Genomic DNA, 26,475 nt, shown 5'->3' on the forward strand with positions numbered 1-26,475 from the left:
CTGTCCTGGAACTAGCTCTGTAGACCAGGCTGGTCTCGAACTCACAGAGATCAGCCTGCCTCTGCCTCACGAGTGCTGGGATTAAAGGCGCACGCCACCATCACCCGGCTCCAATATCCTTCTTAATGCCCCTCCCCCAGTAGCCTAACTTCTTCCCACTAGGCCTTGTATCCTACAGGTTCTGTTGCCTTGCAATAACATCTTGAACAGGGGACCATCTTAGGGGATACTGAAGATCCAAACTGTAGCATTTGTTTCTAATGTGTTGCGTACTTCCTCCCATACCACCGTCTCCTTGACACCACTGCCAGTGGTGTGTGTGTGTGTGTGTGTGTGTGTGTGTGTGTGTGTGTGTGTACACAAGTCCTGGACCTTGGGAGAGAGATAAAGAGCAGCTTGTTAAAATAAGGGCTGAGTTACCCTAACCCCCAGCATGGCCCAGGAAGCAGATGGCATTGTGGTTAGCAAGCAAACACATGTTGTCCTGCTTCTGGGGTCACCATGGAGGAAATGAAGTAACCGTGAAGAGTCTCATGAATATTAATATCCTAGGGCCTGGCCTCAAGCTAGAGACACACCATCCCAGCATCCCACAGTGAATGGTCTTAGCAAGGGATTTGAGGGATATGATTTCTGCTACTTTCTATGGTGAAAACCAGGCCTGAAACTATCTCCTGGCTCATTTCCCCAAGGACATACATTGATGGTTGTTCAGCTGCCTGGGTCTGTCCAGCGTTTCACACGCCCCATCTCTCTGCTCTCAGTGGAGTCTGAGATGCAGGGTTCCTTAGAGGAGAAACCAGTTTTAGAGAGTCATTTGCCCGAGGCCATCGAGTTCCAAAGCAGCCCAAAGAGCTGCAGATGGAATTTGCTGGATATAGACAGTGTGAATTGATAGTAGTGGTGGTGTTGAGTGAGACCCCTGGCTAGGTCCGGGCATAATCTCAGTGGGGGTGTGTGCAAGGCCAGAACCAGCCCAAATGGGTTTGTGTCCATGAAACTGGCCTGCAGTCTGTGTTGAAATATTCCCTGTGCTTTGCTTTTCTTGTCTGTAATGGGGTTGTTCAGAAGAGGGACTGCACAGAGTAAGAACAAACTCTGCCCTGTTGCAAGTACCGAGTCAGAGGGAGCTGTTTTCTCTAACTTCCTGTGGAACTAACTGCCTCTGACTACAGAACACCCACCCACACCCTCAAAAGGGCAGGGGATTGATAGCCCTTCACCCCGACTCCTGCTTTACAAGAGTCCCAGAGGACTCTTTCAGAGTCTAATTTTCCAGAACACCTTCAGGAAATGTGATGTTTGTGTGGGTTCATCCCCGGTTCACAAATGTAGAGGCAGAAGCTCGGCAGCATCGTGGGCCTGGCTTGGACCTCAGGGAGCACTGTTCCCCTCTCCAAGCCTCTCTTATCGTGGCTCCTTCTACAGCAGGGATTTTTGTCCAGGAGCAAAAAACACATACTGAGTGAGAGCTGGGGAGGGAAAGAAGCACAGAGCACTCTTCATGAAGACGGAGAAGGAAGAAGGCTGAAGGGCCCAGCACACAAACCTGGCTGTCTGGAGAAAACTCTGCAGGTCCACAGTCACTAACCCCAGGGAAAAAAAACCTTCATTGTTTAGAGCCCGGGAGCTGGAGGGCTGAGGTGGCAGCTAAGGATGAGGGAGGGCAGGGAGACTCGGTGGTGGGATTGTAGGGCATAGCATCCCAGGGAATTGTTCTGGACAAATTCTGAGACTCAGCTGTAGGCTGGAATGACAGACGTGGAAGCCAGAAGCCGACAGGAGTCAACGGTGGGCGGCCAACTCATTCACTATCCGTCTATCCATTCCCCTTTAGGCTCCTGCGCACAGAGCAGGGGCTTAGCTGAGTCAAACCAGCAAGGAAGTCATCACTGATAAATATGCAAAGTGCTTAGTGTGCACTCGGCATAATGAAGGACAGAGCGCTTTCCCCGGGAGAGCAGGGATGGTTCTCGGAGGGGCTGCCTGAGTGGGCCCTGAGAGATGTTCACATTTACCAGGAAAAAGACTCAGTACGAGGCTGGGGAGGGGCCAAAAGGAGAAGGACCTTTTAGAAGAAGGCAAATGCTAATGCATAGCATTTCTGATATTTTCTTCAGTGTTGGGGATTGGACTCCAGGCCTTTTAAATGCCACATAAGCTCCCTATAACTGAACTACAGCCCAAGCACCTTCATATACTTTGTGGTTAATCAGAGCCAAGTGAGAATTCCATGTAGAACCCTGCCGTCTATTTTTTTTGCCTCTCTATTTTATTTTTTTAATTTAATTTTTAAATGAATTAATTTATTTTTAAAAAATATCTTTTCTTATTTTACATATCAATCCCATTTTTTACCCACACAAGGAAGATCTGCTTTCTTCTCTAAGTTTAAAAAACAAAACAAACAAACAAAAACTACCCTGCTTAGGGCTCTTTGATGATATAATTTCTGCAATAGAGAACAGGGCTTCTGCTCTGAAAGGTGAGAGGTCTTACAGTTCTATCTCCTGGGAAATAAAGCACACGTGGAAAGGATGGTTAGCATTTTCTTGTTCCTAGAGTAGATGAAGTGAAGGTGACCGGAAGAGCCCCGTAAAGGCAGCAGAGACGGCCATAACAAGGGGAAAGTAGTGAGAGCCTCTTGCCTGGGAGAAAAAAAAATGGGAGAATTTTAGAAACCAACATTTCAGCCCTGTGTAAGGAAATCCAGTTTGTCACAATCCAGCACTGAGGTCCAGAGAGAGAGAATGGTTACCCCAGGGCCTTTATGCACTGCCCCTCCCACTCCTGCCCAGGCTTCCTGGGAGCTGGTTGCTACTACCTCTAGTGAGATCCTGAGAGAAATGACATCCTCAGTGGGTTTACAGGAGCATAAACACTTCTGTCCCCTAAGGGGATGAGAGGGCCGCTAACACACCAGTGTCACAAGAAGGCAGGGTGAGGCTGGCCTAGCTTCTGCTCCCCAGCCCTGGAAGACTGCACGGACTAGTCCCCGGCTGACTGGCTAACAGCTCAGGAAGGTGCTACTTCTCCACAGAGGCATCCATGATGGCGGTGGTGCAGCAGTACCCTTCTGTTCTCCTTGGCAACTGGGGAGCTGCCACCCCAGGGAAGCCACTATGGCAACAGCTCTTGCAGAGCAGCAAGGAGCCTCTGGGCTTCCAGGCCTTCTGGGCTTGTCTCCTCGGTCTTCCTGGGGGTGTGGCTGGCTCATCTGGGCCTCAAAGAAGAGGCGGAAGCAGCCACTTCTCTAAGCCTGGCCCCTGGGTCTGGAAGCTCGCAAGGACTTCTGTTGGTGCTTGGTTTGTTCTAAACATTCCCCACTGACTGATAAGGACTTTGAATGTCGCCTGGCCAGAGGACCAGATACAAAGGACAAAGGATGAGATACTAAGAGGGTCTTGGAAATCAGGAGTGGAGCTGAGCCTCGGTTAAGGCATCTTGGTCTCTTGCCCCTACAAATGTTTTCCTCATGGGCAGTCACACCCGGCGACCACAGGGTGTGTGACCCACAGCATAGGAAGCCCCTCTTGTCAGTGGGCCAGAGAGCTCTGCCATCCCCCCTGAGGCTGGGCCAGGCAGCTGGGTTCTCCTCGGCACTCCCCAGCCTCATTTCCAGCTCTACTCTTTCTGCCCTTCATCAGTTCTTCACATCTTCTTCCTCTTTCCTCCTCTATCTTGATCTTTTTTTTTTTCTGCTCGTGTCTTTCTTCCTTGCTATTTACTCATTCAGGCAAACACTTCACTGAGCATCTACTATGAGGGAGAAGCCAGGAGTCAGCACTCTTGAGAAGCCTGCAGCAGGGCAGGGTACTCTAGCAGTGCCCAAAAACTCAGAAAATGGAGAACTCCGAAGAACAGAGGCGAAGAGCTGCTATGCTTGCCCCCCCCCCTCATTATTCTGACAGCTTCTCAGGCAGGAAATGCATGCTAGAAAGAGAAGAGCTTTCACATGTTCCCCAAGGGCTCCCAGGAATGCCCTAGAAGTGAGGCACCCAGGCCAGCTGGAAGCAAGGCTGAGCTTAGCAGCTGTGAGCCAGGTTGGCCTCCCACTCATTCATTCATTCATTCATTCATTCACTCATTCATTCATAAAATAGGGACTGAGCCCCAAGCATGTGCTAAGGTCCTAGAAATTCACAGAGGCCAACATGAGCAGCCATGCAGAGTCACATGCAGAAAGCCAGCTGGCTGACATAGAAAAGGGCAGAGGATGGGGCTGCAGCTCCATTAGGCAGACGGTTCAGTTGTTAAAGGGTCCTGCTGCACAGGTGTGAGCACTTGAATTCAGATCCCCGGCACACATTTAAAAAAAAAAAAAATCCAGGTAGGGAGGTATCCACCTTTAACCCTAGTACTGGGGAGAGAGGGACAACAGGGACAAGGTGGATCCCCCGGAGCTCACTGGCCACTCAGTCTAGACGAACTGATGAGACCCAGATTGAGCGTTTCAAAAAGTAGAGGATCTAGAAGATGGCTTAGCAGAGAAAGGTGTTTGCCACACTGATACAAGCCCAACAACCTGGGCTTAATTCCCAGAGCCCACCCAAAAAGCCTGATGCAATGCAATCCCAGCATTCCTACAAGAGGGAAAGAGGAGCCAGGAGAATCTGCCCGAAGGTATCGTGCCAACTAGCCTGGAATAGGCAAAGCAGGGGCAGAAACTGGTAGAAGACGAGCCCTGCCTTTAGAGTTGTTCTCTGACCTGCACATGCATGGCATGGCATGATGCACAGAAACACCTACGTACACCACATTCACACAAATAAATAAACGTAACTGCTACAGCACCCATGATCGCGGAAAAGGAAATGCAAGTAAAACTACAAAAATATATATGGAGACCAGAGGTGAGGGCCAGGTGAGGAGGTCACACTCAAGTTGGGAGCGTGGGTTGTTTCGCCAGATGCAAAGGGTAAGATGGAGTCCCTCAAGAGAAGGGCTGGAGTGGGTGGGGAAGGGAAATGGGTCCCGTGAGGGGACCAGCATGTGTGATTGGCGAGAGAGAGAGAGAGAGAGAGAGAGAGAGAGAGAGAGAGAGAGAGAGAGAAAGTGGAGGTGGGCTGGGAGGATAGGGACAGGGGCTGAGAAACAACCCCGTTGAAGGCTTTGAATTGTATTGAAATGCAGAGGGAAGGAAGCCACTGAGGGTTTTGAGGGTAACAGGATCTTGATTCCACTTTAAGCTGCTCTCTGGTTGCTGGGCGGAGAAGGGAGATGATGATGGAAGAGCTGAGGGTCACAGGGAGGCCTGGGAGGCGCCTCCTGCAAAAGGCCCAGGCTGGGGACCTCAGACAGAACAGACAATCTGGGAAGGGAGCAGGACGAGACTATCTGAAATACATTTCCAAGGCAGAAAAGTAGCATGCCTGGCCTGCTTCCCCACTTAGCACATAAGCTCCATGTGGGCAGGGGTCCTGTTTACTGCTCTTTCCCCAGGACGTAGCACAGCATTTAATAATCCTGTGTTTGAAAACAGGGAGCGAAGTAATACCGGAGGGAGAAGGTGAGATTATGGCTGCGCTCTTCCACCCGGCTTCCGGTCAGCTGTAGCGTGTGTGGACAGAGGAAAGGAAGGCAGAGGGAGAAATCGGAGGTCTGTGGAGCATCAGGAAAGACGCTGCGCCAGGGCCACACAGGCACTGTTGAGAGCAGCATGAGATGAAGGTGCTCCACTGTGTGCTTGTTGAATGACTGACTGAATGGATGTGAGAGGGGATTTCTGAAATGGGGCTAGAAATAGGGATGCTATCAGCATCTATAAATGCTTAAAGCATGGGAGCGGGTAAGGTCACCTAGGAGTATGGAAGAGAAAGGGGGCCCTCCCAACAACCAGGGACTGTTGCATTAGGTAGCAGGGACCCAAATTCAACCAAGACCAAGACTGCATTTCCAGTAATCTAGTCACAATGACCCTAGTACATACTTTAACCACGCACCTCCCAGGAGTCCCTGGAAAGGCAAGCAGATGCCTGGAAGAAGGTAAAACTGGGGTACTTAAGAGACAGCCAGGTCTCGAGTCCTCGAGACAGTCCTCGGGAGCAATGCATGTCGTTTGGGCCTGAGTGTGCTGACTGCAGTCCTCAGGGACTGGGCTAGCTCACCGGCCAACTAGGGTGAGAGCACTGTCATGCACAAAGGGCTGGGAGCCCTGAGCTAAACACAGGTGCTCACGGTGACAATGCCACAGGGATCCCTGGGGGCTGGTGGTGGGTCACATGGCAACCCAAGTCCATGTCTACTGAGTCATTGCTGTCTAGTAATGTCTCAGATGTTCTCTGTCGGGGCAGGGAATCTGGGAAAGTCTCATCAGGAAAGGAGTTCATCCGAGTCTTCACTGAATCTCTAAGTTCTCGGCCTGCCCCAGCTGAGTAAGCCTTCCAGTCAGAGGTCTGACCACCTTGCACGCCACGCAGAAATCCTTCCCACAGCCAGCACTTGGCTCCTGGGGTTCCCTCATACTTCTAGGAATGGAGTTCCCCTTAGCCTATAGGGGAGTCTGTTCCTAACCGTTTCTAAGTTGTTTTGTTAGGAAGCTTGATTTCGGAAGGCTTGGAAGACCTTGACCAGGTGTTCACAGTGCCACCTCTTGGGGGACAGGGAAGTGCAGGGAAGGAGATCCAGCCTTCTCTGCTGAGTTGGTGTGGAAGAGCTTCTAACATTTCCTACCAAGTCTGTGAAGGAAGCAAAAATAAGGGGTGTGTGTATCTGTGCGCGCACACACGCCACAACCTCGGGTGTCGATCCTCACGAGCCATGCACCTTTGTTTTTCAGACAGGATCTCTTGCTGGCCTGGGACTTGATAGTGGACTAGCCTAGCCAGCCAGCGAGCTTCGAGGATCTGCCTGTCCTGCCTCCCAGTGTCAGAATGACAAACACACGCCACCATGTTCAGCTTTTTAAAGATGGAGATTCTGGGGATCAAATGCAAGTCCTCCTGCTTGAAAAGCAAGTACTTTATTGACTAAGCCAGCGCCCCAACCCCAGAATAGCTCTTTTCATTTGACCTCCTTAACATCTCTACCAATAACCGATACCCCTACTGCAGTGTTCGCCAAATACCCGAACCCAGGCGCCGGTTTTCCACCAGATCTTCTCCAGGACAAGCTGCTCCTCCTGGCCCCTGGTTTTCAGGCCAGTCCCACCCAGGCTTCCCTTCTGTGTGTCACTGGGAAGGGACTTGTCACTCCCTGAGCTAGATGTTGCCACCTGGTCATTAATTAATGAAGTCAAGATGTCCCTTCTTCCCCAGGGTGTGTGTGTGTGTGTGTGTGTTTACACAGACACGAGAGAGTGAATTAAACCCACTTTCATCAGCCCTGGTTTTCTTATCTTCTAAGAGGGAACCATACTTTTGCTAAAGGCGTCAATTGAGATTAAGTAGATGAAAAACATTCTAAGTTCCACACCAGGGGTTTTTCCTCCCAAGCCTTCCCCCAGTTTAGATGCTGTCCAGGCACTGGGGCAGTAGAGACATTCTGTTGGGCCTCAGTGTCGGCTATGGTGGCTCTTCCAGGGCTGTAATTCTGGAGAAATGACCTTAGATGAAGTGCTGCATTTTCTTCTCTGTGGAGCAAAGCGTCACGTCAACTTCGGAATGCATTTCCATGCACATTACACGCGTGTCTCAGGCGAAACACACGCATGCTATTTAATCAGTTCCTTGTCTCCTCTGTCAAAAGAAAGGGAGGCTAATCCATAGCACTGCTTTTGAAACGGGAAGGCATCAAACCAAACTGCTGCTGTTGGCTGAAGGTTGCACCACAGGAACCGCCCCCCATCTATATTCGTTTAAATGCAATGAATTTTAGTAATTTATTTATTTGTGTACATGTGGAGGTCCAAGGATGACTCGCAGGAATCAGTTCAGTCCCTCCACCATGAGAGTCCTACGGATCGAACTCAGGGCTGTCAGGCCCGGCAACAAGGGTCTCTACCCACTGAGCAATCCTGCCAGCTCAGTGAGCGGTGGTAATCTGTGCAGAAAACTTCCTGGCACCACCTAGCATCATTCTCCTACAGCTCAGCATACCAACTGCTATGACAGTTATGACAATGAGGAATGGAGGTTCGGGCGACCTAGGCAACACGGGACTAAGAAGTCACAGATCTGAGATTCCCATCCGAGTCCCTCTGACTCTAAAAACCCACCCCGGCACAGTGATTCTGTTCTCTAAGGCAGCCCCTAAGTTAGGACTCAGTGTGGGCCCCAGGGAGAGCAGAAGCCTACCATGTGTCTCCCTTCATGGTGCAGCTTCGGGGACACGTGGGCTACTCTGCATCTGCCCATTCCAGAGTTTTGAAGGTGTCACTGCATATCCCAGCCACATCCCCGTAGGTCCCCTTGGGATGTTCCTGGCATCCAATGCTCATGTGCTGTTTGCTAGGTTCTTAGCCCATAAATATGGATTCATGTTAAAAAAAAACAAAACAAAATAAAAAATAAAAAAAACCCAGCTAAAGTAAAAAACAGCCATTCTGGATGTGGGCCCTGATGCGTAATGTCATTAGGGAGTCAGCAGTACATCCCATCCCATTATCGCCTGGCCAAGCTTCTCCGAGCAGCCTGGCTGCAAATGGCTTTCTCTTGGGGGGAGGGAGAGCACAGCCCTATCTGCCCTCCAGTTGGAGGAGAGATTTCATCTTTAATTGACAACTGGCCGCCTGCCACCACCCTGCCTCTACTGTTGGCCCAGGCTCGTGGCTGGTTTTCCATGCCACTTCAGGAATAGGCTTCCCCTTGTTTCTTCCTTCCCCAGGGCCCTGCGGTCTTCACCCTGCCATTCTGTATTGCCCTAGACAGCTCCTGGTGTGCTCTTGTCTTTTCTGAGTGTGTTTGGACATGAAGAAAATCTGCAGAAAAAAAAAAAAAAAAGCCTGAACTGAAGGCAAGGGTGAGGGGGGGAGCTAGAATTTATGGGCGATCTCCTGTCTCCTGTATGCTCTGTGCAGACACCTGACCTTGGGCCAGGCTGTTAAGCTGTCTTTGGAATAAGCACCATTATTTTACAGGCATGAAAACAGAGCTGAGGAGTTACCCCCAAGATTCCCAGCTACTAAGGGGCAGACCAAGACTAAATGGAGGCCCCTATGGAGGTTTATTTAGACAGTGGGGAGTAGGGAGACGAGGACATGCACCTGGACCTGGCTGTGTGATTTGTAGAGCCCAGGACAAACGAAACCACAGATCTTTCTGAGGATCAGTGATGACAGTATGGGGATACCTTCTGGGTGACGGCAGGGCTGCGCATCCATAACGCCAGCCTCGTGTATGCCCCTACGCCGGGGTGAAAGGAATAGTGAGGATCACCAGTGTTCAAGAACTTGCCACCTCCCTAGTCCATGTACTCCAGGTCTGCCCATTCTCCATCCCCAAGGGCCCCTTGGTTGTATCACACCGGTCCAGTGTTGGCTTTGGTCCTTCAGCCCTTCATGCAGTCCTTGGAATGGCTGGCCTCCCCAGAGCCTTGGCCCACTTAAAACTGATGCAGTCGCAGGGAAGTCCCTGTACGAACAAGCAGGCATACAGTAGACTTCCCTACACACAGAAGACTTATTCCATGCTATGGTGTGTGTGGGAGGGGGAGGGGTCGCTCAGGTGGCAGCAGCAGAATCAGGACACTGCCCAGGAGTGAGGGGTTCAGTGTTATGCCCTTGGCTGCCTTGAGCAGCCTCACTTTTGAGTACTTCCTGCTAGCTGTAAAATGCAGGAGCTGGGTCACAGGGAGGATCCCTGGTAGGTGAGTGCAATCCTTAGATGCAGATGGGAGGTTGTTTGGAACTCAGGGAGGCCTCCCCCCACCACAGACCCACAGCCAGAAAAGAGAGGCGAGGCAGATGCTCACAGAGGAGCAGCAGGACACTTGGATGTCTTTATTGGTGCTCGAGCACAGCATGACAGTTGAGGGCATGCAGACAGGGCACTAGGGGCCCGGCCTAGGCGTGCCTCAGACACACACGAGGGAACAGCTTTAGAAAAGGACTGACCAATACCAAGGGTGGGCAGGAAGGGCCGAGGGAGGGGCAGAGGCCAAGGCTGAAGGGGTCACCTGGCCTTTGCTATTGCACGCATCCTCTGGCCGCCGGCCAGGAAGTACAGTATTGCGACTGGTCTCCTCTCGCCCAAGGTGTCCCCTTCTCAGACCCCTGAGCCAGATGGGCAAACAGATCCCCTTCCATCTGCCCAGCAGCATCTTTGAAAACAAACGGACAAAGGAGACTCACACAAAAGAAATAAAACTCCCCTCTGTCAAGGGCACAGATGGGGGTGCTGGAAGGAGCTACAGAGGCTACAGAAGAGCCCCTGGAAGTGCCCCCAGTGTGGGGTGGGAGGTAGAACCCCAATCTGGGGTGGGGTTGGGCTAGTGAAGCAGTGACCCTGGAGCGCAATCTTGCCTTAGCAGACTTCAACAGGCCACCTGCTGGCAGGGGAAACACCCCCAACTGAGAGCAGCCTGGGACCACCCAGCTGGAGGGGCAGGTGCCAGGCCCACTACTTTCCCTGGGACATTCCATACAACACGGTCAGAAGGAACAATCCATGAAGGAAGAGGGGAGAGGACACAGGGTGGGAAGAAAACTTGGGAGACATAGCCTAACAACGAAGAGAGACCACCAGTAGCACGTGCACTACACACGAGAGTATATAGTACGTATGAATATAGATACTATATGTGCATATATGTCTCTTCAATGTACAGTAGAACAGAGCATCAGACCCAGATGGCTCTGGGGCCCGAGAGTCGCATGGGAGGTTTTTCCACCAGGTCTGTGCAAACAAGGATATCTGAGTCTTTTTCCCAGCAAAAGATTCGTGCCTGGGTTCCAGAGTTTCCCTAAGCCTCTGGCTTCCTGTCTGTCTGCCTGTCTTTCTCACGTTGGTGCCGCCTTAAGAGAGGGTGAGGACTTCAGCGTGGGCATAGTTGGACGAGAGGGCGTCTTGGCAGGTCTCTGTGTTTAAAGAGCACAGGTGTGAGACACTGGGACGCACGCTTTCAGTTCAACATTGCCTTCTGGGGGGGGGTCAAGAGTTCAGCAAAAGAAAGGGAGAAACAAAGAGTGAGATGTTAGAAGGAAGCCAGCCAGCTGCTGACCCACGGGCTGTGGGCTAAGGAACAGCCAAGAGCAGAGCTGGAAGGCATAGGGGACCCAGGGCTACGAGGCAAGGAAGAACCGGGGTGGTACAGCAAGTGGGGTGAAACCTTCATCTCTCCTCTGCCAACCCACCCCCAGGCCGAGGAGACTCGGGTGCCGCTGAAACTCAGGTAGCCATTTGCAAGAACTACTAGCCTTTCAGGTCTTTGGAGTTCTACTGCGGCAGGGAGAGGAACCATAGCAGATCCACAGAGCCCAGCAGGGAGGCAGCGGTGAAAATCCCTGCTGTAGACTATGGCTCACGGCCCCTCACTCCAACTGCCCTCTGCTCTCCTTGTGCTCTCCCCCAAATAGCCCCCCATCTGCCCTCACCACCATGGACAACCCCACTGTCCCAAGGAGCCAGTGAAGACGGCTCTAGAGTGGGAAGACACGTCACACCCAGCCCCTGGACCTCAAAGTGATAGGCAGAGTCCTGGGGCGTGGGTATGGAAGGCACATTGCCTCGGGAGAGCAGGCTGGCACATGGCATCAGCTTCAGATATCTGAGGCTTGGGTCTTCTTCCCTATCTCCCAGCAGCAGTACTGGCTAGACAGCTAGAGAGGCTGAGCTAACAGTGTGGTGAAGTTTCAACCCCAAGGCTGATTAGTACAGCTATTTAGTTTGTCATTTGGCATCCAAGCCTCACCGCTTCTACACTAGGGTTCCCTGACATGTTAAAGGCTTTTTAATATATATATACATATGTTTGTATATGTATGTATATAGTATATATAGAATATGCATATATATATATTCTCATTTCAGCATGACCCGTTACCATCTCCATAAGACTGTGGCCCCAACCGGCTCTGTCTGGCACAGTCTGAAAGGTAAGGCTCTGAGTTTGCTCCTAGGCTGCCTGCTTGTTCTTTAAGCAGGGCCCCAGACCCCAGCTACAGGGACATGTTCTAAAAGCAAAAGCAACAGGTCCAATTCCAAGTCCAATGCAAAAACAAGCTAACGCACGTTTTTGGTTCAACATGGCCTTCTGGGGGTGTCTCCGTGAGATAAACCTTTCTCCTTGTGAAGGACATTCAACACCTGGATGGATCTGAGGCTTGTATAGGCAACTGCCATAACAGATTTTTTTTTCTTTCCTGGGACCCTGGGCAAACACAAAAGTCCTAAGAGGTAGCTGAGGACAAATAACTCACCTAGTTCTTCCACCAACTGGGCCCTGCCTCTTCCCTTTGGAGCCAGGAGATTAGGGGTGGGTATAGGAGCCCATCTCTCCAAACAAATGCTAGGGGCTTCAACCTGGCAGATGCACTGTGTCTCCCAGGGACATCTGGGCCCCCCACAGGGGTGCTGTAAGCATGCCCATCCTTGTAGGAGGGAAGAAGGGAGGAGGCGGTGGGTGCCGTGGAAACCTGGGTTCCGAACAGCTTGAGGGTTGCCACAGAAATAGCTGCCTCGGTTCCCCAAACCAGAACGGCAAGCCAGAGAAAATAGCGCTGTGGTACCCGTACTAAACTGGACACCTGGCTCCTCCTGTCAGACCACAGTCTCCTGATGCCAGGAGACACGCTGGGTGGGGCCCAATCTACCACAAGGAGGCTCGATTCAGACTCAGCCTGCTTCCCAGTATCTCCTCATCTTACCTCTCAGAAAACACCCCCTTCTGAGAGCCAGTAGCTGCAGACCCTGTAGAGCACGGCTGAACCGAGTGTGCCAGGGCCTGATCTAGCAGAACTTCCGAAGGTCAGCCAGTGCTTGCTCATGCGACAGTGCCTGTCACAGGCTTTGCAAAGCTCCAACCTCTGGAAACGATTTACATTTATGCCTGGACCACCTTCTGTGATGACCGCCCCCTGGCTTTCCAGTTTCCTGCCAGGTCCCTCAAGTTGTCTCACCAGGTCCCTTTATTACCCTGTAGGGAGCAGATATGGACCTTCCTTAGCCACGCCCTTTTCAAAGTTGCATAAGCAGACTCTAAGATAGCCAAGCACGTGGCTCTGCTGTCAGGTCAATTCCCATCAGGTGAAGCAGGGAGGCTTGGTAGAGGCTTTTGTCCTTTAGCCCTGGGCTGAGGGAGGGGCTTATTGGGAGCAGGAGGGGCCAGGTGGCAGGTGTGGGTAGGAGCTCCCGTCTCCTCACTTCCCCTCAGCTGTCTCTGTGCAAGGTGTACCCCTGCTCACCCAATGACTCACAAACCTGTTGTGCTCCCGGGCTCGTTAGGTAAATGAATACACTTAATTATAGAAATTAGATGAGTCTCCGGTTCTGGCAGGAATACAGAGCAGAGGCTGGGTGGGAGTGGCAGGTGACTCAGAGGCAGGGCTGGGAATGGGAGGGAGCCGGAGAGAGGGAGCAAACTGTCGCTGAAGCAGAGGAAGCAGTGTGGAGATGCTGCAGCGCAGGGCACAGATGGGATGCTGGGTGTCACCCGCTGAATCTGGGCACGGGCTTCGGGGAGGAGGGCCTCCCTGCACTTACACACCCTGCCACACCAGGGCTTGCACCAAGCCTGGGGCTTGGGTTCTAGGAACTCCCATCTGTACCCCAAGGCCCAGCTGGGAAACACCGGGTCCCACTCCCAGGGCAGCTCTGTCGACAGGTGCTGCTGGTCCAAGGAGCCAAACGTCCTTTTCACCAGCAGAGATGCCCCATGAGACAGCCTTGTTACCTGCTGATCTTGGTGTGGGGTGGATAGACAGACAGACAGACAAGCTGGTTACTGGTTAAAGGCCATAAGGAATGCAAATTAAATTTCTGTGATTAAAATCTAAATGTAGGTTTGACTTGCAGGCAAGATTGAGCCGTTCCAGACACTCTGCGTACCACGCACACCCTGGCCTACAAGGATCCTGAGCTGAAGGCAAAACCCAGAGACACAGGTCCTGAGTGTGCCAGCACCTATGGTTCAGGGAGAAGCTGGCAGTATCTCCCCCTTGCATTCAGGTTCCATGGCTGACTGTTTGGGGGAGCCAAGTGCCGTGCAGGGCAGGCTCAGGGACTCGAATTCTCCATCCTGACTGAAGTTCCCTTCTGCTGTTTTCTCAGACCTCAGGAGGGATAAAAGGGTTGGGATGGCATGTAAACATGCCTGCTTGGATATGTGTCCCAGTGTCAGAGCCGAGGAAGGCCGTGGTATAGCTAAGGACCTGAGTGACCAGGTGGGGGGCTGGTGAGAGGGTGGAAGGGGTGCGAGAGCAGGAGCTTTCTCGGAGGATAGGGCGAGCTGTACCGCGATGCCAGTGGAGACAGCCCCAGACTGGTTCCAGCCGCTCCTGCTATGTTGTTTAGACTCCGGGACTTTTCGCAGCCTTGGTGAAGAAAAGGCACACGGGTCAAAGTGGAGTTGTCTCCTCAACAAGGGAGCTCCATGGAATCCATGCTACTTCAAGAGACTCTATAGGGTGGGTGGCCCCGGACTGGGGCGAAGGGATCTCTCCTTGTTGTGAGTGGCTTCCTGCCACTCCCTGCCATCAGTCTCCTGGGCTTCTGAGGGCAGACCATAGGACCTCCGCATAGCTTAACCTGTGTCCTGTCCTGTTCTCGCTGGCCCAGCTGCACAGACTGCACGGCTTCCAGCACCTGCCTTCCCCCGTGAGCGCCCGTATCACATACACTCCAGGCTCATCAGAAGCTACTGGTTAGGGACGGGGTCAGCGTGACGGCTGCAACAGGCCTGCACTCATCCTCCCCTTGTCCTAGGTCTAGATGACTGTGGAGACGTGTGGCGTGGGGAAAGTTGTGAAGTGCGCGCTGGGAGTCTGGTGATATTAATTGCCACACTTGCTTAGCAGGGCCTGTTTCCCAGCAACCCACCTGTTCCCTCTCGAAGGTCACTCTAATTGGCTGAGCTACATGCTTGTTGCCAAGAAGCAGTGTGGAGGCATCTTGAAAATAGAGCAGATGGGCCCCCAAAGGCACCCCAGGGAGGCAACGTGGATGGATAGAGGTTCTTCTGTATCGTGCCTGTACATATAGGAGTACCTGCCCTCAGGGCTCTCCTGACTTGTATTCTCACGGTCTCTTCCACAACTCTACTGCACCAAGCATTTCAAAGCCTGAAGAGGGACGCCAGGGTCTTCCTCCTTCAGCTCTGTGTTCTCAAGTCCTCCACAAGAGTGGGGGATACATTCTATACCGTGGCTTAGCAGGCTGCAGCCTGAGCAAGGCTCTCTAGGTGTGAGAGAGAATACAGTGGTGCTACTGTATTCTTGAGGTACAAGAGAGAAAGGCATGTTCGGGGCCTGAAGGCTGGAGCAAGGAAGTCACAGGCGACGGTCTGTGAGCTCTGAGCACTCTCTACCTCTGGACCTTCTCCCTTCAGGTGCCAGACTGCTGCTCCTGTTGCTGTCACTCAGTGAGACAGGTGCCCAGCACAGCTGAATGGCCACTTTTCACGGCTTATCAGATCAGGATGCCTAAGAAGCACACGGGAAGGTGCCCCAGAGACTGCCTGGACCCGGTAGCTAGGGGCCATCTTTAGGGCCCAGAGACATCGCAGGCTATTCCTGCAGCAACCACTCCCCTTGTCTGATTCAAACCAGCCACAGTCTGAGATTTGGGACCCTGAGAAGTTGAGAGGGGGAACCTTGCTAGTTAAGAGGTGGTCAAGAGAAAGCCTGCAGATGATGTTTGTTTAGGGAGAAACACAGCTTCTTCTGGAAATGGGCAGGATGTTAGGGAGGTCAGGACACAGGACAGTCAAGGTAAAGTGGGATCAGGAGACAGACAGGACAAGGCTCTGGCCTTGAGCCTCCTGATTCTCAGTCATCACTGGCCCTTGTCACTCTAGTGGTTTCTGTTTCCCTCTCCTTTAAGGTTAAGGCTCCTAGCTGCACAGGCCGACTTCAGCTCTGTCCCTGCCACACGCTGGAAGTCTGGTGATAGAATTCCATACTTCGCTGACAGACAGGTAAGAGGCTGCTCCACTAACTTCAAGAATCTTTCTGCTAACTCCTGAGAGAGAACCATGCTCCCTGCCCACCTACTCCTAGCCACTCCCAAACTGGTCCCATGACCATCACAACCCAGCAGCTGCCAGACATGGGATCCAGGCCTGCAGTGAAGAATTGGAGATACAGGACCTGTGTGGTCTGAAGACCTAGAACCTGGAATTCCTGGCTTTGGTAGTGTTTGGGACTAGGGATATGGCTGGGTATGACTCTGTAGGCTAGGCCTGCAGGACCAGAGCCGGGGAGGCGACAGAACATCATCCCATAAAATGTCTAGCACTGCTCCTCCTGGGGGGTACCTGAGAGGAAGGGGTTCCATAGACTCCTAGGGAATACTAAAGGCTTTCTAATCCAGATACGCATACTAAATGCGAGGGCGCATCCAAGGCAGAGGAGATGGTGGCCATGGGCTTAGGGGAGGGGGAGATCTCAAGCTCTGTGGGGAGGGCTGGGGAGACTCAGCTCTGGAGGGGCTCCCAACCTGCCCAGCCCAGGGAGCCACCATACCTTTTCGGACACTGCCATCGGCACAGGCATAGTCCCCAGCACTGAGCAGGAAGCAGGCAGCTGCTTTCTTGTTTCTGTCTCGTGTGCCTGAGCGTCGCAGGGCCCGACGCTCTTCAGGGGTGGGGGCCGAGGCCAGGGGCTGGGTGAGACCAGCTCCCTCCTCATCAGACAGCACCGCGTTTGCGTCACCATTCTGCTTAGAGTCTGGAGGGGGCAGAGAAAAAAGAAGCTAAGACAGTTGCTGGGGCCTTCTTAAGGGAGCCTCTCAGACTCCAGGTCCAGGAAGCAAAAGCAAAATGGCGGTGCCTGGTCTGGAGACTCTTCTCTCAGCTTCGGCTTACAGCCTCCCTTGTGGGCTGGAACACAACACAGACATCCTACAGTCGCAGTAGTCCCCCAATGGGCTTCTAAGGAGGTCCCCGGAGATCAACCCCTGCAGGCACAGATTCTTACTTCCCCTCTGGTCTGGCTCAGGTAGGCTCTTGATGAGTCTGCATTCCTCAGAGAAGACCTGGCTAGTAGGGGTAATGGGTGGTGGCTCGTGTGCCAGGCGTACTCAGTAGTGTCGCTGGCTCTCTCCCTGCACCACTTAAGGCAGTTTATTCGTTCCTCGGGCACCCGGGCCAGCGCTGAAGAGGCAGAGCTCTCTTCTGTCTGGAAAGGTATAGGGAAGAGGCTCCAATTCAACTCTTCTCTGTGGGAACACCTTGTCTTCGTCAAAGAGGGGCACAGCTACTATGGGCCCTGACTGTATGTGGTGGGGTTAACCTAGCCTGAAGACGCTGGCATTGGCCATGCAACACCTCAGTGTGGCCAAGTCAAGCCTCAGAGCTGTGCGCATCTAGGAAGCTGCCTAAGGTCCTCTGTATTGGGACACGCAGATCCTCTCTGAGCTCTGCCTGGACCTCAGAGCACATCTCTGATTCCAACAGGATCAGGGGCACCACTGTGGTAAGGAGCGGAAGGAAGCTTTCCTATTAAGGTCTTTACCAAGGAAGATCCAGACCCCAGTTAATCCCAGAGTGCACCTAGCCCCAGTACGTGTGATGGCTGCATGCCAAGGGGCCACAAGTCTAAATGTCTCAACTCAGGCACCTCTCTGGAGAACAAGTCCCACTTCTAGAGTCTAACCAGGAGCTGCTGCCTCAGTCTCCCAGATCTACCCAGCCCAGCCTCGGTGGCCTGACACCCAGTTACCCCCCCCCCCCCCCAGACCTGGGCTTGTAGCATTCCTGGGAGCTCTGCCTATTGAATCTGATAGTGCTTTTCCTGTCTTCTAATCTCTTTCCATGTTCTTGGGGACCAGGCTGATCTCCCTTCTGACCCAGGGCAGGTGAGCTTCCTGGAGTGGCCCTTCCATGGAAGGTCAGAATCTGATGCCCGGTCTTACTCCTGTCAGGACACAAACTCTAGCACCTTCCATGTCCCTAACCCTCCCCAACCCCCATGCTTTTCCAAGACCCTGGGCTACTTCTTCCCTGGTTCCCTTCTACCCATGTCAAACCCTGAGCCCAGGACTCACTCCAGCTCTAGCTGAGCAGAAGGCAGCCTCCCACGTGGTTACGTATCACATCTATTAGGCCAAGAGACAGCAGACGTGCATGTTGGGAAAGAAGTGAGTCATGTGTTGATGCACCTTGGAGCAGCAGCTGCCCTAGTCTCTGGCTAATCGGATCAGCGCCGGCATTTGCTCTGACTTCTCAGAGTGAGGCGCGTCCAGCCCTCATCTGGGGGCAGGACCCTGATACGTCATTGCTATTGACCTGTTGTGCCTAGAGGGGAGGGGACTCTCAAACAAAACAAGCCCCCCCCCCAGGAGGAACTAGAAACCCTGCCTTCTAACACACAGTCCTATACTCTGCCATCACATCCAACACCGGAAGGACAATTCACTCCACAGACCCTGGTGTTCGCCACGATCATTAAACCATGGGACAAAACAACTGATCTTAATACGCCGCCCTCCTGGAGGCACGCCTGACACACAGCAAGTTTGCACACTATAGCACAGACGCAAATATCAAGGGCCAAGGGAAACTCCCTGACTACTTGGGGAAAAGGAGTCCTGCGCCTACGATCGACTTACCTGCCCGTTTCCTCTCAACCATACCCTCTTCCCGGGCAGGGGGGCTGGTGTCACTGTAGGTGCTGTCCCGGGGCGAAGTTTCCTCAGACTTGCAGTACATGGGTGACTCAAGCTGGGCTGGCCGCGGTACGTGCTTCTTTCGCTTCTTGGGCAGCTTCTGCTTGGCCATGGCCAGGGAGTAGTACATACCAAAATTGTTGACGATGACAGGCACCGGCATGGCAATGGTCAGCACACCAGCCAGTGCACACAGGGCCCCAACCAGCATCCCTGACCACGTCTTCGGGTACATGTCCCCATAGCCAAGTGTTGTCATGGTGACCACGGCCCACCAGAAGCCAATGGGGATGTTCTTGAAGTCGGTGTGGTCGTTGCCCCGTGGGTCAGATGGCCTGGCCCCGATTCGTTCAGCGTAGTAGATCATGGTGGCAAAGATGAGCACCCCCAGGGCCAGGAAGATGATAAGCAGCAGGAACTCGTTGGTGCTGGCTCGGAGCGTGTGGCCCAGCACGCGCAGCCCCACAAAGTGGCGCGTGAGCTTGAAGATGCGCAGGATGCGTACAAAGCGCACCACGCGCAGGAACCCCAGCACATCCCGAGCCGCCTTGGATGACAGGCCACTCAGTCCCACCTCCAGGTAGAAGGGCAAGATGGCCACAAAGTCGATGATGTTGAGCAGGTTCTTGACAAAGTCCAGTGTGTCTGGGCAGCACACAATGCGAACCAGGAACTCTAGAGTGAACCACATCACGCACACACCCTCGATGTAGGTGAGGATGGGCTCTGTTTCTACCTCCCGCCGGAAGCGCACGCTGGTGATGTTCCCTACCCGGTGGATCTCTGTCACGTTGCGGTCGATGTTGAAGGCCTCGTGGGTCTCCAGGCAGAAGGTGGTAATGGAGACCAAGATGAAGAAGAGAGAGGCAAAGGCTACCACCTGTAGGTCAGGAGAACAGGGAGTGGTTGTCACGTCAGCAATAGTTGGCCTCATTGGAAACAGTGACTTCTACTCGTAGAACAAGAGCATATAGGTTACTAGCCCATTGCTGGCCAAGGGATGGGAGTAAGGTAGAGACATGAGAGGATCTATCTGTATGCACTGATGCTCCAGGGCAATGCTTCCCCTAATCTTTGCCAGGGTGCTCAGAAGACAGAGGCTGCTTTGCCTGGAAGCCACAAATCAGGGTATCACAGCTTCCTGGTCCTGACTATTACAGCTCTGCCCAATTTATGCTTTAAGGCTTCTCAAATTGTGGTGTGTGGACAAATCAGTTGAAATCACCTGTTCCAGTGTGGCTAACTCAGGAGGTTTAGGGAAGGGTCTATATCCCTCCCTTTCTAACAGGCCTCCAGATGAAGGGTAGTCCACACACCACCCCCGGGATAATCAGGCTCCCAAAGTGGGGGCCTACACCAGAAGCATCAAGTGTGTGGAAACGGGTTAGACACACAAATTTCAGCAACACAGACCTACTGAAAAAGAAACTTGGAGGACACAGAACCTAAGAAGAACATGAGGGAATCATCTAGGTGACCCTGATATACATCAAGATAAAGGTCCGTTGCTTTAGGGGATGTCCAGAGACAAGGACTGTAAGGAATACCCACTTTCTGTCAACTGACCCCTTTAACATGACCTGCCTCCATGACCCCGCCCTGCCACCTAGAACCACCTTCTGCCTCGGTGGTAAATGCAGGAATGAAGACAAACATGGGCTGCGGTGATTGGGAGGAAGATGGCCCCCAGAGGGAGTGGTACTGTTAGGAAGTGTGACTTTGTTGGAGGAAGTGTGTCACTGTGGAAGTGGGCTTTGAGGTCTCACATATGGTCGAGAGACCTCCCAGAATCCCAGACCACTTCTTGTTGCCCACAAGTAAAGATGTAGGCCGCTCAGCTAATTCTCCAGCACCATGTCTGCCTGCAAACCGCCACGTCGCATGATAATGATAATGGACTAACCCGCCAGAAATGTAAGCTACGCCCAATGAAATGCTTCCTTTATAAGAGATGCCATGGTCATGGAGTCTCTTCACAGCAACAGAAACTCTAAGCCATGGCCTACAACAGGAGGTTGAGGTGGGGAGGCTCTCAGAACAACCAGTGTCTCCTTTTCTGCAAACTGATGTTATGATGCTTAGCGGGACGCTGAGCTTCCAAGTCAAATGAACTGTACTTATCAGGGGCAGAATGGCGGCGGCTGACCTGACAGCCGTGGGGATCTCAGCTAGAATAATGACAGCAGTATCAGGCAGAGGAACGGCTGGACTAAGTGTCCAGTCATGACGAATGGAGATGAGATTCATGTGTAACAACACCAATTACAGAGCCTTCATCTGTTATTCATGCCATGCCGTTCGGTGGCACTGTCAAGGTCCGCTCTCCTGCTACTGGTCCTGCTTGGTGGATGGGACGTGGCTTCCCCCGCTGGGTGGAGAACTGAACCTACACAGGTAACTGAGGGATTTTCGTGGCTGTACAACATTTGACGACTCCGTGCCTGCCCTGCCCTAATTTCTACCTGGCCGTGTCCTTTTCCCCCGTGCAGCGAGCACTCAGCTCTGCCTGTCGGGGCTTTCCTCATAGTGTGCCCACACTGAAAGGGAGTAGGCAATACAAGACACTAACAGAAAACACGGGGGATATGGAAAGCCAGGCAAGACACCACATCCCCAGAGGCCTCTGGGATAGAAGAAGTCAAGGAAGGAACTTTGGTCATGACATTCACCATCTCTTCTCTCCCACCCTACCTGTCTCTCTGCCTCCCATCTCCTCAGTGACAAGGCAGACAGACCACAACTCTCCATTGCACAAAGGAAGAACTGATGGCCAGAGAGGCTGCATGTCTATTCTAGGACCACACTGCCCAGAGCATGTAAGAACCGGGTATGACCCCCAAACCGTGCAGTCTGTATGTTCCTTTATACCATACCATCTTTACTATCCCCTGAGCAGAGCTGCTTCACAGGCCCAGGAATGCAGGCCCCGATGCAGCCTGCGCCAATACTTGCCTGGTGCCCGCTATTCCAGCACGAGGATGTGTGCCTTCCCAGGACAGGTCCCCCATCATAAGACAGGGTTATTTCCCTTACTCTTTAGATGGGTTGAACATAGACAGCAGGGAGAGGAACAGGCTGGGGAAGTGGGTCCATCTACCTACTTCTCCTCGGGAAAGTAAATTTCAAGTGCTTTTGCTGGCTTCGCTTTTTCTCCCCTGAGACATGGACTGCCAAGACAACGCAGCCAACTGCAGGCCCTCCATTAGGTGCTGGTGACAGTGCCTGCAAGTGGCTGTGGAATACAGGGTCCTGGCTCCACCATGTGCTCCAAGAAGCAGAAGGAATCAGAGTGAGGGGTTAGCACAGCACTTCCTGGTTTTGCCAGGAGGCATGGAAGCCCAAGCGCGCGCTCTCTCTCTCTCTCTCTCTCTCTCTCTCTCTCTCTCTCTCTCTCTCTCTCTCTCTCTCTCTCTCTGAGGGACCGTTAGCCAACAGAGTCTGCCCACCTGGGATCCTGAGTGTGAGGTTAATTAGTGATGTGGAAAAACAAGGTCAGGCAGAGCTGCCAAGGGGCTGAGTACAGGGAGCAGAGGCAGAAGGGAGGTGCCCAGCCTTTGCCACAGCCTACATTCCTCAGCTGCCTCTGCCGCAGGTACTGATGGAAGGCCCAGACCACCTTCACGTGGGGCAGAAACATCCCCAACTCCTGTGGTCTCTTAGGCTTTTTTTTTTTTTTTTTTCCACAGAGCCATCCCAAGATTGCCATAAGGTGGTACAGGTCCTTTAGGGCCTCCAGTGACCTCCAGTATTCCTCTCCTCTACATTACTCTCAGGCAATTGTTTCCTAAGTGGTTGGCTGGTGTAATTAGAGCTTTTTGCCAGGCCTCATCCTTGAGGGAGGGATACTGTTTCATTTCCCACAAGGCCCTTGACTCAGGCTGCCCAGGACAAAAGGGATCCCAAGAGACAGCAGCTACAGCAATAGCAACCTGCAAGGGGTCACGGCCTGTGTTTAAACTTTAGCCCCCATGAACAGCAGTTCTGTAGGTCTGTCAATTGTGCCTGAGCCTCCCTCTCATCAAGCCTAGCACTGCCAGCCTGAGGGCAAAGCAGAGCTGAAGAGCCCAGGGCTGGCGGTGTTAGCTGGGTGTCTGCCGTCTCTTACAATCAGTCGGGTAAGTGTGTGCCCTCCGTGCCCCATTCTCTCCTGTACGCTGGGACCGTCCAAGTGCTCACCTCACACCCTCCCTGGAGGATGCATGAGCCGCACCACAGCAGGTGTCTAAAATCTGCTAAGTGCTGAGCTGAGGTGGAGGCAGTCTCTGGGGGAGCCCCCTCCTGCGTCTAAAACTGACACGCCACCAAATCCTCAGAAGTTTATACAAGTCAACTCACTCCCTTTCTGCTCTTGGAGACAAGGAAACCTGAAGGCTAGAAGCGGTTTGTCCTGGAGGCCATGGGTGAAACTGGCAGCTCTCTCCTTGGCAAGAGGACACAGGCTGTGGATTCTAACGGCAGTCAAAACTGTCCAGGCAGAAGACCGTTGGAGTGAACTGACTGTATCTGCTAGGGGAGGTAGCTGGGCCTCAGCACTGGGGACAGGAGACCCTGGATGTCAGGACAACACTCCTTCCAGCTCCCTGTTCCCAAGACAACCTCACACACGTGCTGGCTATTATGGCCTTCAAGGGCCCTGCCCATCACTAAAGGCCTAAGCGTTGCAACTATCAACTCAGTTACCAGCTTTTCCTTCTGCTCCACTGTATTGGAACAAACGAAAGCTCACACTTTTGGGTTCAAACTGGGTTCTGTTATCAAATGCCTATGAGACCCCTGTGACTTTCTTAGCCCCAAGTAGCCTCAGAATCGTCATTTATAAAGAGGAAACTTGAATACTTGAATATGTGCCACTATGCTGGGGCCAGCAGGAAAAATCTAGAGAAACACTTCCGACTTTTGGATCTTGCATCCTAGTGGATAGAAACTGCTGACAGACATCTTACATAGCATATCCAATGGTGTGAGCATTATGGAGGAAAAGAGAAGAAGGAGGCTAAGAGAAAAAGAGAGCTAATTCAAACCGGATGGTCAGGCCAGATCACAAGGACAAGATGAAATCTGACTGGAGCGGTAAAGGAAAGAGCGCCCAAGGCAGCAGGAACAACCGTGCAAAGACCCCCAAGTCTTAGAGGGGATGAGAGCAGAATCTACCTAGTGCAGTTGTTTGAGAACTAAAAGAAATGATACCTGTGAGATTTAGCATAGAGCCCGGAGGGCCCGGAATCTGGCAGAGGCTGGGTGAGTGGAGAGGTGACAGACACTAGTCAATGGGAACTGAATACAACCAGTGGGGGTTGGGCAGGGGAGTCCAAGGAAGGAGGACCAGGGAGACAGATGGACAGATAAACATAAGGAGACTCATGCCCAAAACCTATATTAAGGAAGACGTGTAGGAGAAGGAAAAATTGAGAACACAGCCAAAGACGCTTGCAGAGGAAGAAGATCTGTGGAGACAGGGTGAGGGGCTGAGCCTCCTGGTGAAGTCAGATCTTAGTACCCAGGCAGTGCTGGGTACTAAGTGGGGAGCCCTGGGGTTAAAAGGAAGGAAGGAACAGGGCCTGTCAAGAAAGGCAGCTCCAAGCAGCTCCTGGCTCCTAAGTGAGACATATATGAGGCCCTATCCTAGCTGAGGGCCACTCCCCCTTTCTCTTTTTATCAAACCTGGTTGTGAGCCAGCAGTCCCTAGTTCCAGCAACTAGTGCTGCCCTTCCTGTGAGTCCTCAACCAAATGGGACCTGATCCAACCCAAGTCACTGTCCAAGAGCCTCTCATTGGTCAAGTCCCATTCTGCCATGTCCCATGCAGACTTGCCTTCCCTGGCCAGACAATCCTGTCCCTGACTCTGCAGAGTTGGGCACCATGTGTTCCTATAGCAATGCCTCCTTTTAGCCATCATTCAAGGAGATAAGTCATCACCCCATTTAGAGGTGGGGCTTGTCACTCCTCTCTGCCTATCGGGCTTTATCTTTTACAACTACCACATCACCCATCACGACACATCTGCAATTACTGTTGCCGGTCCTTGTCACTAACGCCTCTCTACCTGCCCTAGCTCTCCCCAGACCACTGGCCTCTTCTTTACCTTTCTAGAACCCAGCCACATGTAGCTACCATGGAGCAAGTGCATAGTCAGTATCTTCTAGATGCCTAGAAACGAGGTAACTGTAGCTTCTTTTCACAGGACAGGCAAGCTGTCAGGAGAAGGGATCATTTAGCTACAGGACTGGGGCGAGAGGTGACAAAGGTATACCCAGAAGTACCTCCAGATTCCAGGGACCTAGCACCTTGACAGCGCTCTAGAGTGGGCCAAACCTACTTCTGACGGGAGTCCTTGCTAAGTACTGGGTGACTATTTCATGGCCAGAAGGAAAATGAGCAGAGAGGTGGGCCATCGTGGTGGGTTGGTAGTACCCAGGCTGTTGGGAGTGGCTGGTACCCAGCATCTAGACTAACAATGTCCACTGTGGAGGTGAAGGGATCAAGGAGCTAGCTCTCCCCATGGCCCAGTTACCTAACTCTCTGCTCCTGTCTGTTTTCTCCTTGGATCTCCAAAAGAGGCTGTTTAATTTCACTCCCCTCCCCCACTCCACATTCTCACAAAAATGGTGACAAACAGAAACAACGCATCATCTATAGACAAGATGCTCTGAGGCAAATGTTGATCACTTCAGAGTGAGAAAGAGAAACAACACTCGGAGGAACCCAAGAGGAACCCTAGAGGCTGCCGGAGGCAGGATCCGCGGGGAGTCTTCAGCCTCTGACCACCCAGGGTAGGCTGGCACTACCCTGCTGGACTCATGTTTCATGTTCACCCTGTACCCAGGCTCAGAGGGCACAGCATCAGCGGTGCCGGCCCTCACTCTGAAGCCCGTCATGACTACCGTGGCTACCAACAATGTCAGACCTCTAAAGGGGCCCGAGTTTTGACCCTCTGCCCCACAACCTAATATTTATTTGTAACCAAGTCTGGCCTCTATTTTTTTTTTATCAAAGTTACCTGGTGAAAAAGTGAGAGCGAAGGGTCAGACCAAGGCAATTCTAGAAGTGCTAAGAAATAAGAAGGGGCTAGGAGTGGAGTGGAGGAGGAGACTCTCCAGTGAGGGCCACCCCCAAGCCCTCCAGAAGCCAGAGACCCTTTCTGCGCTGGAGTTGCAAGGCAGGAGTAGCAGCAGCAGAGTGGACTCTTGAGAGCTAAGATTGGATTCTAATGCTACGGGCTGTGCTCTCTGGGCAGGTGTCACTGTGACTCCGTGTTCTTATCTGTTCACTGAGGTGAACGATTCCTGCCTCTCATGAGCCAGAGGAGGTAGCAGAAGAAAGCCCAGGCCAAGCTCCTGTCACACAGCCTGAGAAAGAGAAACATTCGTGTCTAGCTGCCCTCCTGAGGCACTGGGGATCCTGTGATTAGCCCCTTCTATTCTGAAGGGAAACATGGAAAGAAAAAAGATCCAACCAAGAACCTTTGCCAAAAGAGAAGGACCGTGGCCCTTCATACAGCTGATAGCTGAATTAAATCCATCACAGCTTGGGACTTCTAAAGAACAGAACAAGGAAGCAAGGTAGCCCAGGGTCCCTGAGGTAGGCCTCTAGTCTGTTCTCAGAAGGAACAAGGCAAGATTCTAGTGATTCTCTGAGTGTTGCACAAACCCCTCCTGGCCTCTCCTGGGTTATACAACAGCCTAAGGAAGCCTTTGCTCTGCCCCAGGGCAGTGTCCACGAGAGGCTGAAGACAGAACCAGCCTGCCCTCAGCTCAAGCCACAGAAACAGAACCGCAGG

General features: G+C 52.6%; 1 protein-coding gene across 5 annotated transcripts in view; it reads right to left on the reverse strand.

Moving 5' to 3' along the window:
- Positions 1–26,475, reverse strand: part of Kcnc4 (potassium voltage-gated channel subfamily C member 4) — a 35,057-nt gene that overhangs the window by 5,153 nt on the left and 3,429 nt on the right. The window contains exons 2-4 of one of the 5 annotated variants that reach the window (XM_050127836.1): positions 18,642–19,578; positions 16,556–16,759; positions 9,020–10,197 (exon numbers count right to left, since the gene is read on the reverse strand). In XM_050127836.1, coding sequence (XP_049983793.1) covers positions 10,064–10,197; positions 16,556–16,759; positions 18,642–19,578 — 1,275 coding nt within the window. In that variant the 3' untranslated portion in view covers positions 9,020–10,063. Of the gene's footprint in view, positions 1–9,019; positions 14,408–16,555; positions 16,760–18,641; positions 19,579–26,475 lie in introns of those variants that run through there. The other 4 variants (XM_050127837.1, XM_050127839.1, XM_050127835.1 and 1 more) reach the window with 4 other exon arrangements.

The sequence above is a fragment of the Alexandromys fortis genome, unplaced genomic scaffold (genome assembly GCF_014885135.2).
Source record: "Alexandromys fortis isolate MF-2015 unplaced genomic scaffold, M_Fortis_MF-2015_v1.1 scaffold_292, whole genome shotgun sequence".
Classification (NCBI taxonomy): Eukaryota; Metazoa; Chordata; class Mammalia; order Rodentia; family Cricetidae; genus Alexandromys; species Alexandromys fortis.